The sequence below is a fragment of the Castor canadensis genome, chromosome 11 (genome assembly GCF_047511655.1).
Source record: "Castor canadensis chromosome 11, mCasCan1.hap1v2, whole genome shotgun sequence".
Taxonomy (NCBI): domain Eukaryota; kingdom Metazoa; phylum Chordata; class Mammalia; order Rodentia; family Castoridae; genus Castor; species Castor canadensis.
The window spans coordinates 81,125,386-81,143,476 of NC_133396.1; the positions used below are offsets into that span (position 1 = coordinate 81,125,386).

Here is an 18,091-nt window from a genome sequence, read left to right on the forward strand (position 1 = left end):
AGCTAACATCATAATGATAAAAAACTGTAAGTGTTCCCATTAAGATCAGGTACAGGCAAGGATGCCCCTTCTCATCACCCTTTTCAACACCATACTGAAGTTGCAGTTAAGATAATAAGAAAAGGGAATAGGTATAGGGATTGGGAAGATAGATAAAAAACATCTTTATTATTTACGTATTTATTTTTGCAGATGACATGATTTTTTTGTGTTGAAATCCCAAAGAATCTACAAACAACAACCTTTTGTGTTTCTGAACCAGTGTATGAGATTTAAAAAAAGAAGGCACAATCCATGAAAGAAATAATTGAGCCAGACATCTGTGGCTCATAGCTGTAATCCTAGCTACTCAGGAGGCAGAGATCAGAAGGATTAAGATCAAAACCAGCCCAGGCAAATAGTGCATGAGATCCTATCTTGAAAAAACCCATCACAAATAAAGGCTGATGGAATGGCTCAAGGTGTAGGCTTTGAGTTCAAAAGAGAAATAATTGATAATCAATAAGAGTTACATGGCTTTCTTAAAACTAAGAAGTCCTGCTCTGTGAAAAACACAATGAAAAGAATGAAAATACAGGCCAAGCATGATGGCACATACCAGTGGTGATTCAAAAGTTAGTGAGACTCTGTTTCAAAAACAAGTGAGCATGGTGGTGCATACCACTAGCTACTTGAGAAATGGAGGTAGGCAGATCATGGTCCAAAGATGACCCAAGGCAAAAGTGTGTGACTCCGCCTGAAAAACAAACCAAAAGACAAAAGAACTGGGGGCATGGCTCAAGTGGTAGAGCAATTGCTTAATAAGCATGAAGTCCTGAGTTCAATCCTCAGTACAATAAAAACCAATATGAGTCACAGTTTTGGAGAAATGTTTGCAAAAGACATATTTGATAAAGTATTGTTATCCAAAATATTTAAAGAACTCTTACAACTCAATAATGTGAAAAACCTGATTAAGAAATGGACAAAAATAACTGAACACTCCCTAACACATACAGATAGCAAATTAAAATGGCAATGAAACACCAAACCATACAAGGAAAACCAATAGCCAAAATCCAAAACACTGATAGCATTCAACGCTGGGGAAGATGTGGAGTATCAGAAACTCTTAGTCATTGCTGGTGAAATGCAAAAATCGTATAGTCACTTTGGAAGACAGGATGGTATTTCTAATAAAACTAAACATACTCTTACCATGTAATCCAGCAATCACACTGTGATATTTACCCAAAGGAGTTGAAAATATCTGCCTATGCAAAAACCTGCACAGGGATGATTTTAGCAGCTGTAGTCATAATTGCTAAAACTTGGAAATAATCAAGGTGTCTGTTAGCACATGAATGGATTAAAAAACTATGGTACATTCAGACAACAGAATATCATTTAGCACTAAAAAGAAATAAGCGATTGTTCCAGGAAAAGACACAGGAAACTTAAATACATACTGCTAAGTGAAAGAAGCCAATCTGAAAAGGCTACCTACTAAATAATTCCAGACATTATGTTCTGGGAAAAACTATGTTATCAGTGGTTGCCAGGAGTTGGGAGTGAAAGAATGGAAGACAAGGTGGAACACAGAGGATTCTTAAGACCATGAAATTACTCTCTATCACACTATAATGGTGGATATATGTCATTATACATTTGCCAAACCCCATAAAATTACCACACCCATAGTGACCTGTAGTATAAACTGTGAACTTTGGGTAGTAATGACATGTCTGTCCATGTACATTTACAGATCGTAACAAATGTACCACTCTGGTGCATGTTGTTGGTAAGGAGGAGTTTATGTGGGGAAAGGGAATGTATGAGCACTCTCTGTATTTCCTGCTCAATTTTGCTGTGAACCTAAAACTGCTCTGAAAGAATTAAAACAAACAAAATAAAACAAAATGAAAAACCTCCCAATGTGCAGCCAGGTCAGGGGGAACCACAGATTACACAGATTAAATAAGACAACACATGTAAAGCGTTAGCACTTGTTCCTGCACGTAGTAAATGCTGAATAAACACTAGTCATTACATCGTATAATCCTGTAATTACCATGGTGGTCTCCCTCTTGTCTATGCGGGACTTTCTAAAATGCCCATGGTTCTGAGAACATGCTGGGATCCCCCTTACTTCCAGACAATGATGTGTGCTGCTCCTATAGCCTGAACCATCACCCAACACCCCCACCCCCTTCCAACCCTTTGCTCCTGAAGTGTATCAGATTGCTGTCCTTCCTTCCTGCCTCAGTTCAGGCATAACCCCGAGAGAAGCATCCCTGACTCCTCATCTTCCATTTGCTGCTCCAGATCCAGTCCCCACCCTCTCTATCCTGCTGTCTGTCCCCATGGCTAGCCTGGCTAAGCTATACCAATGAGCTTCCTCACTTTCTGGTTGATAAGTCAGTTCAGCCAAGAGGGGAAGCCTCTGTAAAAAATCAGATGGAAAAGAGTAAGGCCTGGTTATTGATTCCTCTAGCTTCTTCCTTCCAGGGGTTCCTGGGGTTGTGAAGGTCTTGGGAAAATGTTTTATTTTCATAAGAGGTTTTATTTTCTCTCCATCTTGGATTAGCTACCAGGCACCCTATGCTTGGGGCCTCAGGCTGGTCCCAGTGGCCTTTGTAACTGCTCTTTTCCTTGCTCTTCCCTACACTCCCACATCCATGCCTTTGTAAATGGTCCCCTTACTAACCAATCTTGGATCATCCTAAATTGGGAGTGCCATCTCTTTCCTGTTGGGATCTTCTTGTGTTATCCTGTGACCTCTGTCTTTCCCCACTATCTATGGAATCACACAGGTTGCTAGTTCTCACCATATTAATTTCCAAATTTCCTTCACAGATAGTAGCTAGAAGCAAAATCATTATGTCTCTCAGAAACAATATTACTTAGACTGTGAAATGGGGCCATCCAATGTCCATTTAGACAAATAAGAGCTGAAGTACCCAGTTTTACGCAGAGCTTTCCGATTCGCTCCTTGAGATGCCCAGATAATTTATGATTTCCCTTCCCTCTGGCCTTCCTGTGGCCCCTTGAACTTTGTCCTCACTTTCATTCTAAGAAAATGGAGAACAGGGCCCCAGACAGGAGCCTTATCTCTGCTGGGTGGCTCTACCATTTCAGCTCCAGTGTTGGGCATTCAAATTCCCAGGCTCATCCCATTTTTGGAGGGTTGTGAGATAAAATATTGGACAGTCAGTTAAATATGAATTTTAAATAAACAACAAATAACTTTTTAGTCTGAGTATCTCTCATGTAATATTTGGACATGCTTATGCTAAAAACTTATTGTTGCCTATCTGAAATTCACACTTAGCTAAGGTGTCCTGTATTTTTTATTTTTTAAATTGTCAATAATTGTACATATTTTAGTGGTACAGTGTGGTACATGTATACAACATGTTAGGGATCAGATCACAGTATAACCAGCATATCCACTCCCTCATTTATCATGTCTTTGTGTTGGAAACATTAAAAAACCTCTCTACTAGTTAATGTTACATATGCAATTTATTTTTCTCAACCATAGTTTCCCTACTGTGTGATATAATATAAGATTTTATTCCTCTACTACCCAAGTGCACCCCTGTACCTGCTAACCATCCTCTTCCCCATTCCTAGCCTCTGATAACCAATATTCTACTCCTTACTTCTTGAACTCGGCTTCTTTAGCTTCCACATATAGATGAGAATAGGAGACATTTGCTTTTCTATGCCTGATGGATTTCACTCAACACAATGTTTCCAATCTAATCCATGTTGCCACAAATGACAGGATTTCCTTCATTTTTTATGGCTACATTACAACTCATTGTGTATATATACATTTCCTTCCTTCCTTCCTTCTTTCCTTCCTTCATCCCTCCCTTCCTCCCTTCTCTCTTCTTTCATCCCTCCCTTCCTCCCTTCTCCCTTCCTCCCTCCCTCTTTTCCTTTTTTTGAGAGGGGATGGGTCTTGCTATGTCATCTAGCCTGGTTGAACTCTTGATCCTACTGATACAACCTCCTGAGACTGGGATTAGAAGTGTGTACCACCACATTGGGCTACAACATTTTCTTTATCTATTCATCCATAGATGGAGAGGTCCTTTGTTTTTTATTTGCTAAGTCTAGCAATTCTACTTCTCTTCAGATATTTCTCTGTTCTAACTCCTGCCAACCCAAATTCACATTTTAGCACAAACACAATTCATGAGAAAAAATGATCTGTTAGAGATCCTGATTTCCCTCTGATATTTATGTGAATCATCTTTCTGAACTGAATGTCAGTGTGGCACCAGGAAGAATCACAGATCTTGAAGATGCTTACTAGATGTGTAGTCTGGGCTGCACCTGACCGCTCTCATCCTCCACCTTAGGATTGCCTTAGGATGAAGCATACAGTCCCTATCCCTGATTTCACATAGTAAATGTTCAATGAAGGTTGCTATTTTAAAGTTCCTGGTGAAGCTCAGGGTGAGCACATAGAGGGCCCAGGAGGAATTCTGTTCATTACCTACTAACAGTGAACATGTAAGATGAAAACCCACCAAAGGACCAGATTTTGTAAGGTCCTGATCCCTTTGCCCCTCTGGATCCTGCAGCTTGTTAGAGAAAATGTATTTGGAACTTCCCAAGGATTTAACTCTCCATCTTGGTCAACCTCATGTTCTGGGAAATTGAGGGAAAAGATGGAAAGAAGAGCAGCAACCACTATCATTAGCTCCCAACTACATCCCTGACCCTTGCTGTACCCTTGATCTATGTTATCTCACAGGCCAATTCCATGAGATGCCTGTCAGCTCTGTTTTACACACAAGGGTGTTGGAACTTGACAAGGCAAGCAGAGACAGTATTTAATGCCAGCCTCGAGGCCTTCCTGGTCTGAACTCTGGGTCATGGGAGAACTCAGGAGTCAAAGACACAGGATGAAAGCAACTGGCCATGGTTTTGATCCAGGATGGAAAATGATGTGGAAGTGAACTTGGGAGCCCTCTGGGGAGCAACATATTATTTTCCCTGTGCCCTGTTTCTCAAGAAGAGGATGGCAGGCCACAGTAGTGAATATGGACATCCTTTATTCTGGCTAATGACCTGCAACTCTAGTTGAGGTGTAGGGGTGAGGACTGGTATTCAGAGGGGCTGCATACATGGGCTGCCCCTCCTCTGGGAATCACCTGACTCAGTTGAAGGCCCTCAAAATGAAGGACAGATGTCTTCATGTTTTTGTAGAAAGGGGAGTTTTCATGTCACTCTGACACATGCATCTGAAAAGGCTGCTGTGAAGGTAGATACAGGTCTCTTTGCTGTTGTTGGTCTTTCTTCTTTCCTTTGCTTCTTCCAGTGAATGGGTTGTAGGAGTTTCCTAAAAAGTAAAAAGTTTTTAAAAAACCATAACTATGGGACCACAAAAAATTTCTGTAAAGAAAACAACACTTGATATTTCCTCCTTGTTGTGTCAGTGACATTATAAATGGTTACTGATGTGATTTTCTGGTAACAGCAGTCTAAGGTCAGTGAAGTTATAACCCTCATGTTTTATTTTCGCTTCTACATTCACAGCTCTAAGCACAATTTATAAACTCATGCATCAATCTGAATGTATGGAGCAATTATTATGTTCACTGTGTTAGGTATTGGAGGTATGAAGAAAAGCAGGACATGCCTTTGTACTACAAAAGTAGACAGGTTACAAGGAGGCAGAGCACTAATGACTATTTTTCTCTCTGTTAACGTGAACTGTATTCTTACTCTAAGTCACACCTTCCACTTTGTTTTCCTCAAATTAGACATTTTAAAAATAATAGAATCTTTGTGCAGAGATATCCTATGTAGCTAGTCTCAGCCTGAAGGATTAACATGCATATGATTCAGAGAAATCCTATTCTATACGTTCAAGTGATCATTTATTCCCTAGGCAAATGATGGTGTAGCCCAGTTTTTCTTTTTAAATTCAAAACCAGTACATCGGTATACTTAATTCTATATCAAAATGCTCCATTGGAATTAATTTTCACAGTGCTGAAGATTGAGTGTAAACACTTCATTAGCCTGTGAGGAACTTTAAAAAAATTCTAGCACCTTGGCTTCAGTCCCAGCATACCTGATTCAACTGGCCTGGGCTCAGATCTGTGCATTGGTATTTTTTAAAGTTTCCCAAATCTGAATATGGTTGGTGGAGTGTCTCAATGTCGGTTTCCTGGTTGAAGGTACTATTTACTGCAACTGTTTTTATGGGAGGCTGAGATCAGAAGGATTGTGGTTAAAAGTCACAAAAAAGTTTGTGTAGCCCCATCTCAACTGAAAAAATCTGGGGGTAGTTGTGTACACCTGCCATCTCAGCAATAGCAGGAAGCCTAAAATAGGAGGATCACATTCCAGACTGACCTGGGCAAAAAGCAAGATCTTATCTCCAAATAACCAGAGCAAAAAATTCTGGCGGCATGGCTCAAGCGACAGAGCACCTTTCTAGCAAGTGAGAAGTCTTGAGTTCAAACCCCAGAACTTTTTTCTAAAGTTCCCCAAAATTATTCTAATGTGCAGCTATGATTGAGAACCAGTATAATAGGCACTTTTGGACAGGCAAAAAAAGTATATAGTCTAGTAGATGAGACAAATACAAGAACAAATAGTTCCAAGGTGGGGGAGGGGGACAGTGTGTCCCAGAAACAAAGAGGAGAAGAGAAGATGGGAGAATGGAGGAGAAAACCAAGAGGTGTCACAGTTGAAAGGGAAGGGCATTTTAGATAACCATGTTGCTGAAGAAAAGATTGCATGAGAAGAGAGGAAGAGGGAGGAAGAGAGACAGAGACAGAGAAAGAGACAATGACAAAGAGAAGAGACAAACTTGGAAATCTGCACTAAGGTACATGATTGATGGGCTTGTATTCTCCAATACGGAGTTGAGGCTTTTGCAATCAAGCAAAGAAAGGTGGAAATGAGCACTGAATAACTGAGTAGATCAGATTTGGGATGAAGTAGTGCAATGGGTGTGTGTAAAGAGGGGAGTGAAGAGACTAAGCCTAGAAGGTGATTTCACAGAGCTGGAGACACAGGGCAGGGGTGAACTTAGCCATGTTAGGTAATAGAGAGGAGGGGCTGAATAGGGAGTGCTTCCAAGGCGTGGACTCCACAGAACTTCCTTTTACTGCAGTTAAGTGTGGGAGGTGAGGTGGCAGGGATAAGCAGAAGATGGCTGTTAAATTTTCTGGCTTAGAAGATGGGGTTGATGGAAGAAAGGGGATAAAGGAGCTGAAGTTGGTTGGGATAAGCTAAATTTGCAGTGTCCCATAAGGTAATTGGAAACACAGATTCTGAACTTGAAGAAGAAGCTGGGGCTAGGATTTTCAATCCAGTGTGCATTGTAAGAAGATGAGCTTCACAGTAGAACACAGGAGCACAGGTGTTTACAGAAGCAGGGAAGAGCTAAGAAAACTGAAAGATATAACAAGAGAAAGAAAAAAAAAAAAAGGGTGTCCCCAAGGCTCTAGGAAGCAGTAATCACATCTGAAGCTTGGATTCTGAATTTATGCATTCTTTATTAGTCAGGTTGGCCTAAGGACTGTACGGGAGGTCTGTGTAGTGGCCACCCAAAAATACCCTCATCCTAAACCCAGGTACCTGTGAACATGTCACCTTAATGGAAAAAGGAATTTGATGGATGGAATCAAGATTATTATTATTATGGGCTATCTGGGTGGGATTTGAAAGGGGATTTGGAAGGTAGGAGAGCAGAGCAGGTGATAGGGTGATAGGAGAAGAAGGAGAAACTTAAAGCATGAGAAAGACTTGACCTCCCCACCCCTGGCTGACCTCAAAGATGAAGGAAGAAGGAAGTTGTGAGCCAGGAAATGCAGATGACCTCTGAGAGGTAAGAATGAATGGTCCTCAGCTAAAGCTGAAAGAAAAGTAGATTTCATTAATACCACAGCAAAGACTGTATTGCCAACAACCTGACTGAATAAGGAAACAGATTCTCCCCTACAGCCTCCAGGAAGGACCACAGCCCTTGATACCAGTCCAGTGAGTCCTGGGTCAGTCTTCTGACTCACAAAGCTATAAAATAATAACTTTATATTATTTTAAGCCACTATGTTTCTGGCAATTTGTTATGGTAGTAATAGAAAACAAATTCACAGACTAAAGAAAGCCCGGTTTCATACCTGGCTCCCCTTACTTGGCCTTTGCCTTGGATGCCAGTGACCCCTATGGATCTGTTATTGGGATTTCTCTTCCTCCCCTACTGTATTTTCGGTTCAAGCTAGACTCAGCACACAAATCTAATTTCAAAGGAAAAAGAAAGATCTAAAGCAAAGACTACATTTTGTTGAGCTATTAAGCAATCTTGTCCTCAGCCAAGTTTTGTTTGGCCTGAAGTGTTACAAAAACTTTTAAATTCTTACTGTTTTCTTTTTCTTTCCCTTTATCATTCTGTTTCTCCCTCCTTTCCTTTTCTTTCTCTCTTTTCCTATGCAGAAGCTCTGACAATGGTGGGTTGGCTAGCTGTCAGTCATTGGCTGTCAGTCACTGTCCCTTAGAAGAATGTTCTCAAGTTTACCAAAGTCTCTGCCACTCCCTATTGTCTCACATGGGTCGCTTTCCTCATATCTGTTACCTGACCGCACTCTCTGGATGGCAGCTAGAAGCTGGCATTAGAGCAGGGATCCCTGAAGTGAGAGCCTAAGAAACCCAGGGAAGCAAACAATCTGCAAGACTTACAAAACACCAGTTTTTCTACTCATTGTGGTCTTAGTAAATGCCATCAGGCCTTTCAAATAACATGCTTGTGCGTGCAGGCACATGTGCACATGAATATACCCATGGGTTAAGGTGGAGAGGTGGAGAATTAAGAAATGGAAAAGCAGGGCAAAGATCTCAGCACTCCATGAGTCAAGTTATCTTTCCCTTTCTTAAGTGGAATCCACCTATTGCCACCATTCAGCCATGCCCAGTCCAACATCTGAGGGCATTTAGGCACGTGACCCTGAGAGTATTTCACTAGATCCTTTCCAATCACCTAACGTCCTCTCTGGTCCCATGCTCAGGGCCCTTGTTCCTTTTTGACCAAGCTCTTTTTCTGGTACCTTCATTCCAGTAACTGGGTGCTTCTCCATTCCTTTCCTGGGGTCTTGTCTTAGTTTTTGCTTGATTTTTAGGAACTGGAATTCTGTTTTATTCCCACTATTCTTTCTACTAATTAAAGTTCTGTTGTGAAGCCCTAAGCTTGTCAGGGGAAGGAAGCCTCATTTTCTTTGTCTGAGCCTTCTTTACACTGAATGCTCGCGTGGCTGGGCCTTCTCCCAGGGCCCTGAGGCACTCCACAGGTGCCTGGCTGACCTCAAGCCTCCTCTGTAGCCATATCTCCTATAATCATAGCCTCACCAGATGATGTCAGTCCTGGGGCTTATGAACCCTCTTCTGACATCACAGCATTTCTCATCCTTTGGAAAAGTCTAGGAAACAGAGGACATCAGCATAACAGAACATGTCTGGAAATTTTGAAAGGACTCTGTAGTAAGCTTTGTGGTCATTTTGTATTCTGGAACCCATAGAGACATAAAGCCTCCAGTTGAGGGATTATTCAGGAAATCCTGACCATCATTTTATTCCTGACTTTCTTTTTCAATGAACAGAAAATAAGCTTAGCTATTCTAAAATGAAGACCATAATTTTAGGTCCTTAAGTCTAAAACTTTAAAAACATTTCTCTATCTACTATTTGGCAAGTGGACAGAACTCTAGCAAAGACCTATTACTTTTGAGCATGAAAAATTGTATAGATGGTTACCACAGAACAAGAACAGGAAAAGGAATGTGAAGTGGTGCTTTCTGGTCCAGATGCTGTTGTTTATCACCTAGTTTTTTTTTTTTTTGGTGGCACTGGGGTTCGAACTCAGGGCCTCATGCTTCTTAGGCAGGTGCTCTACCACTTGAGCCACTCTATCAGTCCCACCTGGTAGTAGTTAGGAAAGTCACTTATGTGCTCTGTGCTTTAGTTTCTTCATCTGTTTACAGCAAAATGATTTCTGGCATGGTTCCTCACAGTGTTGTTGTTAAGATTTACTGAGACAATGGACTTGAGTCATTGTCAAATGGGAGAGCCTAGCACTAAAAGACTCCTGTCATTGTGGAATATAACAAATTATTATTTTTTTGCAGTGTCCATTTATCATGGGATTCTTCAGTGACCCTGAGCCGAAGTTTGCAAAAGGCCGTGCAGCTGCAGAGTGTGACCTACAGCCCAGACCTGTTGCCCCAACCCACTGATGAAAGAGCATCTCTGACAAGCCTCCAAGTTGAGGAAGAGCAGAGGTGCATTCTCTCATGCTGTCTATGTACATCTTACCTACTGCAGTCTTGTCCTGCCATATCTGGGCTGGTACCCTATTCCCCTTCTTGATCTTTCCAGGGGAAGATGGTGCCAGGGCATTTCATTCTGACCAGAAAAGGTTCTCAGTGTTAGGAGGCCTCTGAGAGATGATTTGCCTCTGTTGGGGGTCTAATTTGATTACTTCTTCTCCCTTTTGGTGTAGGTTATTTTTTGTCTAAAAGAAGAGAAAAGAATAGCCAATTATCATAATGGGAATGAGGTAACTGGAGTTGCACTGTCTGTCTGCTCATTATCGTGATTTCCTTTAGAATGACACTAAACCCTTTTCTTCCATGATTCCTTCACATTCTCATCCTCACCTTCTTGCCCAAGAGTGTGTACCCTCTGAAGCCATGCTCTACCTTTCCAGTGCAAAAAGCTCTGAAGTTACCTGGTTTGTTTCCCAGGCATCACTGGCAATTGACACCTGGGAAGCTCCAAGTCCTTGTTGGAAGAACAGGTCTAGAAGGAGACCTGAGATGTGGAATGGCTGGTGAGGAAACCAGGCCTTGCCATTCATAGAGGCTGGTATCTATAACCTTCACCTTCACCTTTGGCACTCCTCAGTTATGGTTTCCATGATCCTCCCAGAACCCTAATTCAGCATCAGTTTGATGCCTGTGCAGAAGTGAGTTAGGCTGAATCTTATTTTCGCAGGCTCAAGTCATTTCCTTTCTTTTGACAATATCCTGCCAATCACAATGGCTCTACCTTCTTTCCTCCTACTTTACACTTCTTACCCTTATAGCTGCAGTATGGGGGAGCTGGCAATAAAAGAATCATCTGAACACTCTTCTTCCAGAAATAGTGCTCTACTGGAAGGTATGGCAGGCACTCCAACTTCCTAAAAGTACCTGTCCTAGTTGAAGGTGACCAAGGACATCAAGAAAGAAGTTCCTCCCTAACTGTCCCAACTCTAGAGGCAGCAGCTCGACTTGGTTCAGCATGCAGGGGGAGTCAGAACTCAGAGCAAGGACTCTGAGAAGTTTATCCCATCTCCCACTGTATATTTGGACATAGCAGCTCTGAACTGAAGAAGAGGATTTCCAGCTCATGCTTACCCCTGGACAGGATGCAGATGCATGGCAGATAGTGCAAGTCTTGGCTGGGTGAGGTTGCTAGATGAAGCTAAAGACAAATACAAAGAAAAACTTAATCAGAATTCGTAACACGGATGCTGTCACTGGAGGACGTGCATCTGAACAAGATGGGGGGGCGGGTCCAGGAGAAGTTCCAAGGACCCTTTCCAGGGAAGGGGATGGGAAAATGAAGGTAAAGCAGCAGTGTTCCAGGAATGTCCAGGAGACCTGATTTGTGTGCTATGATTTTTTTTTTTGTTCCAGGAGATATTTCATCTGGACATAAAGGTTATGAGGCTAATCACATTGATTCAGGGAAGTAAAAAAATGTTAGGACAGATGAACACCAGAAGCACAAGACTAGGGCTGCTTAGACCTTGTGGGTGACAGGTCATGTCCTATAGTGGCCTCCCCTATTAGGTTATGAGGGAACATACACAAATGGGTATCTCATTCATGTTTTTCTGTCCGTGAGAAGTAGAAAAGCAGCACCTCACCTTCTTCCCCAAATAAAAGCTAGTAATTGGAATAGAAAGGAATGGTTTATTGGGAAAGACCTTTGGAAACAAATGTAGGTCTCCTGTTTGGGAGTGAAGTTGACTCCTTATGACTGAGAATACAATCCCTCAATCCAGGATGTAAGAACCTGGGGGTTTGTTATAGGCGTGAGAAGGTCAGGAGCCTCCAGGAAGCAGGAGGCATGGGATGGAGGCCCTGTTCAAGGTGGCAGATAGTGTCTGTGTCGGGGAAAAGCAACTATTTACAGCCATCTCTTAAAAACTGTACATCACACTCAACATGGGCAGAGGAGTGAGCAGATACAGAGAGAGGCGTATGGCACTTTCCTCCAGCGGCTATAAAAGAACTAAGAAAGCATGATTATTCAGATGACAGCTGTGCACAGAGCCCTGGAGGGAGGGTAGAAGAAGCAGTTCTCACCCATCTCTGCCACTCATTGACCAAGTCACTTCCCATTTGGGGATTCTCAGTTTCCTCCTGATCAACAAAGGGGCTGGCCAAACTAGACTTGGAGTTACCCTCTAATTGAGTTTTGCAAGCAGTGGGGTTCCAGCTCACAATTTGGGACCGGACTCAATGGATCCCGCTGTTGAGGCCGCAACCACTCGACACCTCTGAGCAAGGAGAACCTTAAGACAGCATGGTCCCCTGGGGAAGGAAGAAGGGAGCACACTAAAAACACTTGACAAAATAAATCTTCCCAAGTAAGCAAGACAGCACGTAGCTAACATTCTCAGACTACAGAATGTTAATGGTAGAACATTATCTAAATCCACACCTTGTATCTGCGATCAGGGGTCTGAGCTTGAGAGTGAGAGGCAGTGCTCAAGACCTCAGTTCATAGGAGACTCAGTAGGCCTGGAACTCTGACCCCTTAATTCAGGGCCTCCTGTTGCCCTCCTCATCCTCTTGACACCAGATGACATTTGGGGATTATGTCTCTGGAAGGCTATAGGAAATAAACCAAAGGCTGGGAGCTCTCTGGCTATCACTAAGGAGCTTGTTTGCCACTGTTTGCATGCCCTGCCTACCTGCCTTTCTCTTCTTTGTTTCTTAATATTCTCTTCTTCCTTCTCCATCCCTGTCCCCATCCTAAATAAGCCCTCTTATCCACAGAGACATTTGTTCCAACTACTGAAGAGATCACTGATTTCTAGCTGCTGATATGACATTTTGTAAGACAGAGCCAAAGATACTGAGCAATGCTCACTGGTTATCAAGCCTCTTGAGCCAGGGAGACAGATGATTTGCTTCCTGTGAGGTGAGATCCCTCTCAGAGAAGCAGGGGTCAGGCTCTATAGCCAGCTACAGTTACTTCCCCAGCCCTTCGGCTCGGTTTGTGTCTCAAGGGCTCTTGTTTTCATTCACAGAAGGAGGTGGAATGCATGCACGTGAATGCTGGCATGGGAGCCAGACAGGGATCTGGAAAAATGGACGTAAGAATAAAGCAGGTTTGAGCTAATCAAGTGACTGTTCAGCTCTTTTGTGGGGTGGGTAGTTGCTGTTTTTAATATCCTGCCCTACCTTTGTTTTGTGCTGGTCTTGTCCTCAGATTCACAGACCTGTTCTCTTTGATTTCCAGAACCTTCCACTGAGAGACGCTCAGCCTTGTCCTCATTAGGCACTGCCTTTCGTTAATTTCAGTTATATCTCAGTATTGGGAAAGGGATTGGGTTTAATGGCTTTATGCCAAGAAAACATGTATGTGTATACATTTTTACTTATTTATATCTTAAAAGAAATACATAATATTACACAATTATATGATATATAAATATAGATTAATAACAAAGACATAAATCCTTATAATCATACCACTCACTCAGAGATAACCTTATTTATGCTTTCATCTTTATTTCTAAGTTTTACTTCTCAGTTTTTCCTATGCCGTCACAAAAATGATCTGCAGATGTATAGAGGTACACACCACATTAAAATTATATCATATATCTAGTTTTTAATTACTTCTCACTTAACTCCAGAAAATGGATGCTTTTCAAATGGTAGGATTTAATGGAGATAGGGAGCCTCCTAAATAGCAGGTCAGTTCACCATGTGAACTGGGATAAGCAGGCCCAGAGGCATTCTGGGGGTTCTGCTGGGGAGCAGTACATGGGTGATCACTGCTAGCCACATATTAGGCAACTTTACCCTGAGGACCCTTGTTTCTCTGTGGGCCAAGTTACGAAGATGTCTAATACTGCAGCAAACGCCCCTTTGCCCTAGAAGGTCTGTCAATTGGTTCTTCAGACCCTTGTTTTCTCTTCACAAGCCTCGGTAACTAGAAAATGGGACTGAGTCACAATGGAACTTACCTCCGCTCCAGGGGGGATACTTGTGTGTAGGCTTAGGAGGACTTTTTTTATCCTTGAACTGTTTTCCCATGTGTGATAAGTATGACTGGGCTACCTTCTGGGTACAAAACCTGTTGGAAGAATGACTCCTGGTCACATGGGGAACATTTCCCCTCTGAAAGGGATGGGACAAAAAGCACAGGGGAATCCTGGGGATCAGTACTCACAGAGTGTGAGGTGCACAAAAGAAAAGGGGAGACCACCCAGGCCTCAGAGTGCTGCTGTCAGAGGCTCTTCTTCTGAGGCCTCCTCTTTGTCTAGATTTGGCTCCAGTGAGGGCTATATTAGGATTTTCTTCTGGAACCACCAGAAAATGGAGCCTGTGAAGAACATGCTATACCCAGACGTGAGATGCCATTAACCCCTGGGTTTATATATAGGATCCCTATCTAACCCTCATGGTCCAGAGTTTCTGACTGACTGGTTTCCATTCTGTCCCTTCCCGACTCACCATATTCCAGTAGGCCTGTCCCTGGAATAGACTCCAGTTCCTCAGACTCATGTCCTCACTGTGACCTGAAAACTGCTGCTCCCCAGAAGCCCTTACAACACTGCCATTACACCCTCCCTGCACCCACCCCTAGCCCCTTGTTCTCCCTACCCTCAGCCAGCACTGAGATTGGACCACTTAGTCAGTCCTGCCTAAGACTGGATTTATTTTCTATGCTCCCTGGCTCTGGTGGTCTTGCCTACTCCCTTCTTCTTCTCCCCAAGGATTAGACTATTCTATCACTGTTGGTTTCTCCCATTCCACTTTCTGAACTGGGTCTCCTTTCCTCTTGAAACTCCCAATATGCCACAGATGAATTGCAAATTGTGGTAAAAGACAGAGACCTGATTTCTACTCCTGGTTTTACCGCTTACCAAGTGATTCTAGGAAAATACTTTAGCTACTCTCAATTTCCTCATCTGTAAAACACTTTGCTCCACCCATCTCATAGGGTCATTGAGCGCTTCACTGGAGGTAATAAACGTCCACACAATTTGCACAATATGTCTCATTATAAGGATATAGGAAAGCAAGAAAAGAACCAACTACATGAGGATCAGAGTTCAAAACCTCCCTGAAGCAACCCTAATCTTCCTAAAGACATTTGGCGGGGGAGCTGAGCCCTGAATTAAGTCACAAGAAGCACATACTTTCCAGAAGTTCCTGATTCCTCAAAAAGTCTCAGGATGAGTTTTCATTTAGTAATGGTCAGGAGAACTAGAATTAAATGTTAGATAGCAATTGGTATTCAAAAAGCTTATTGCTTATCTTGAACTAAGACTTTTGTATTTCTTTCAATTCTGTATTAAATATTTTTTATTATTTCAGGGATTTAAAAATAAAGGTTAGTGATTGGTAAGAAATCTTTACAATTTTTACTTTAACTTATTAAAGTAAAAATTTTTTTGGGGGGAGGATGGGGACCCTAGGAGATGAAGTCACATAATGATCCAAGCATCCCTATTAGCCTTGTCTGAGAAACTTTCAGCCAGTTGTCCTCTGGTCATGGCTATGCACCATGTGGAAGACATGAACAAGGTTCTGCCTGACCTTGGCAAAACAGGTTAGGAATCAATGGCCTTGGTTGCATTTGGTCTGCAGATATTTGTTGGTTTCATTTTTATTTTTTGGCCTTTTCCATGTTTTCCTTTTGAGTTAGTTGCTACTTTTGGCCCTTTAGCCTTGAAAGAGATGACATAAAATTGTGAATTTCTAGCTTGCCTTGAAAACTGGAATATCAAACAATTGTGCCCCCTCAGTGGTAATTATGGGATTTGGACATAACAGTAAATATCTCTGGTCTGCTCTTTCCATGAGGGTCCTATGCACAGCAACTGTGTTTGTGCTGAGAGAATTTGTCCCTCATGAGCTGTGCTCCACTTAATCCCAAAGTAAGAAGCTTAGTCTAAGAAAACCTTACACCCTTGATCCATGCATGCATAGGAAAAGGAGAGGTAGTAACCCAGCATTCTGGTTTCTAGTCTCACTCTATCTTTCATCCTCTGAATCAGTATTTACTGTGAGGGACAGAGTATAAATGAGTAGGATTAGAACAACCAGCCTAGTTCCCCATGAAACTGGAAATTATGAAAGAGAGGCCTAGAGGAAGGCAGAAAACTGTTTTCCTGGCTTGGCAGTCATCAGGAAAAGAGGAGATAGCTACCTTTTCCAGAAGTACATAATGACAGGGAAGATAGACATGATAGCCCCGTGGAAGATGTTCCGGTTCAGGTGGCCTTCTGAAATGGCAGCAAGGATGGCATCCTTCTGAGACTCAGAAAGGTTCACCTACCCACAGAGAAGGAGCTTGTCACTGGCAGGGGCTCCAGGAAAGGTAAATAACCTCTCTTGGTCCCCCAGGACTCTCAGGGCCACCCTTTCTCTGGGTTGCTAGGTAAAGTACATCTGGTCGACCCGGGATTTAGGCAGTGCCTGGCCATTAGCTTCCAGGGTTGGTATGCGGGAAATGCTTCTTGGGGAAAGTAGAGTAGGAGTTTGCCTTACCTTCAGCCTCGGAGGAATGTCAGAATGCAGGAAGAGCTTTAGGATAATGTTAAGTTTTGACCGCATCAGGATCACATCATTCTCGTTGTATGCCCTGTTGACCTGCAGCATGTGAGCTGAACTCACCAAATTGTTAAACCTATAAAAGAGGCGCGGAGTAAGAAATCAGCAAGGAAAAGATGAGAGCAGTGGCCAAATAGGGCACCTGGCCAAACCTATTTCTGGCCTGTAAAAAAAGGCAGGGCCAATTCTAAGCCAGGTTGTAACATCATTCATTCAATCTTAATTCACCCACTGGCAAATATTATCTAGTATTAATATTTGATAATATGCTAAGTGCCTCTTCCAGTGCATTTCCTTGCCTAAACCCCCTTTTTATCCCATTTTCCCTTCTTTATCCTTCTTGGTCCTGCAGCAGATTTCAAAGGCTAAGAATTATCTTGCTTTTTCCTTTTCTGTGCTGGCCCAAGGCCAGCCTGAGGTGCAGGTAGGTCCTGCTCATGTAGAGCACAATGGGCAATGGTAGGTTTGGACTTCCAGTAGTGATGGGAAGCCACAGGAGAGTAACACAACCTGGTTTTATGCTTTTAATAGGCTACTCTGGTTGCGGTGCTATAAAGAATAGTTTAGATGGGGAGCAAGCAAGTAGAGATGATAGAGGTGGGAATTGAAGTAGCAGCAGAGGAGGCTGTCCGCTCTGTGTATTCTCTGTCCCCACCACTTCCCCCTCACACACCTTGTTATCTGACTAACCTCTACTTGTCCTTCAAAATTCAGCCTAAGATGGGGCTGGGAGTAATCCCAGCAGCTCAGAAGGCAGAGGTAGGAGGATCACTGTACAAGGCCAGCTCCAGGCAAAAGTGCGAGACCCTAGCTGAAAAATAAACTAAAGGAAAAAAAGGTGGCTAGGGAGGTGGCTCAAGTGGTAGAGTGCTTACCTAGTAAGCATGAGGCCCTAAGTTCAAAACCCCAGTACTCTATTAGAAAATCAGCCTAGGTGACCTGTTTTCCAAGATATCATACCCAAGGACTCACAGTAGTTTAATTATACTTTCTGTACTTGACCCTACCTATTACCTGTCACCCCAAGATACTTCCTAACTTTTACTTGGGTCTTGTCTGCCATCCCCATTAATTTGTGAGATCTTAGAGAGTAGAAAACATGTCTTTAAAAAAAATCTACAATACCAAATCCCTGGGGTTAATAAGAATAAGCATTTTTTGAACTGTACTATTTTGGGTTACAGTGGAAGATCTCTTAACTAAATTGCTAACTGATGTATGAGTTACTGGGCACACTGCAT

The 18,091-nt window shown here is 42.5% G+C and overlaps 1 protein-coding gene and 1 non-coding gene across 2 annotated transcripts in view; both read right to left on the reverse strand.

The window, feature by feature from the left end:
• Positions 1-9,843: 9,843 nt before the first annotated feature.
• Positions 9,844-9,925, reverse strand: Trnal-aag (transfer RNA leucine (anticodon AAG)). The gene has a single exon. It is a non-coding gene; the product is annotated as a tRNA-Leu (tRNA).
• Positions 9,926-10,479: 554 nt separating this feature from the next.
• Positions 10,480-18,091, reverse strand: part of Rgsl1 (regulator of G protein signaling like 1) — a 71,677-nt gene continuing 64,065 nt past the window's right edge. The window contains exons 17-22 of the mRNA XM_074044780.1: positions 16,788-16,926; positions 16,447-16,571; positions 14,255-14,364; positions 12,498-12,587; positions 11,403-11,469; positions 10,480-10,516 (exon numbers count right to left, since the gene is read on the reverse strand). Coding sequence (XP_073900881.1) covers positions 10,480-10,516; positions 11,403-11,469; positions 12,498-12,587; positions 14,255-14,364; positions 16,447-16,571; positions 16,788-16,926 — 568 coding nt within the window. The remainder of the gene's footprint in view (positions 10,517-11,402; positions 11,470-12,497; positions 12,588-14,254; positions 14,365-16,446; positions 16,572-16,787; positions 16,927-18,091) is intronic.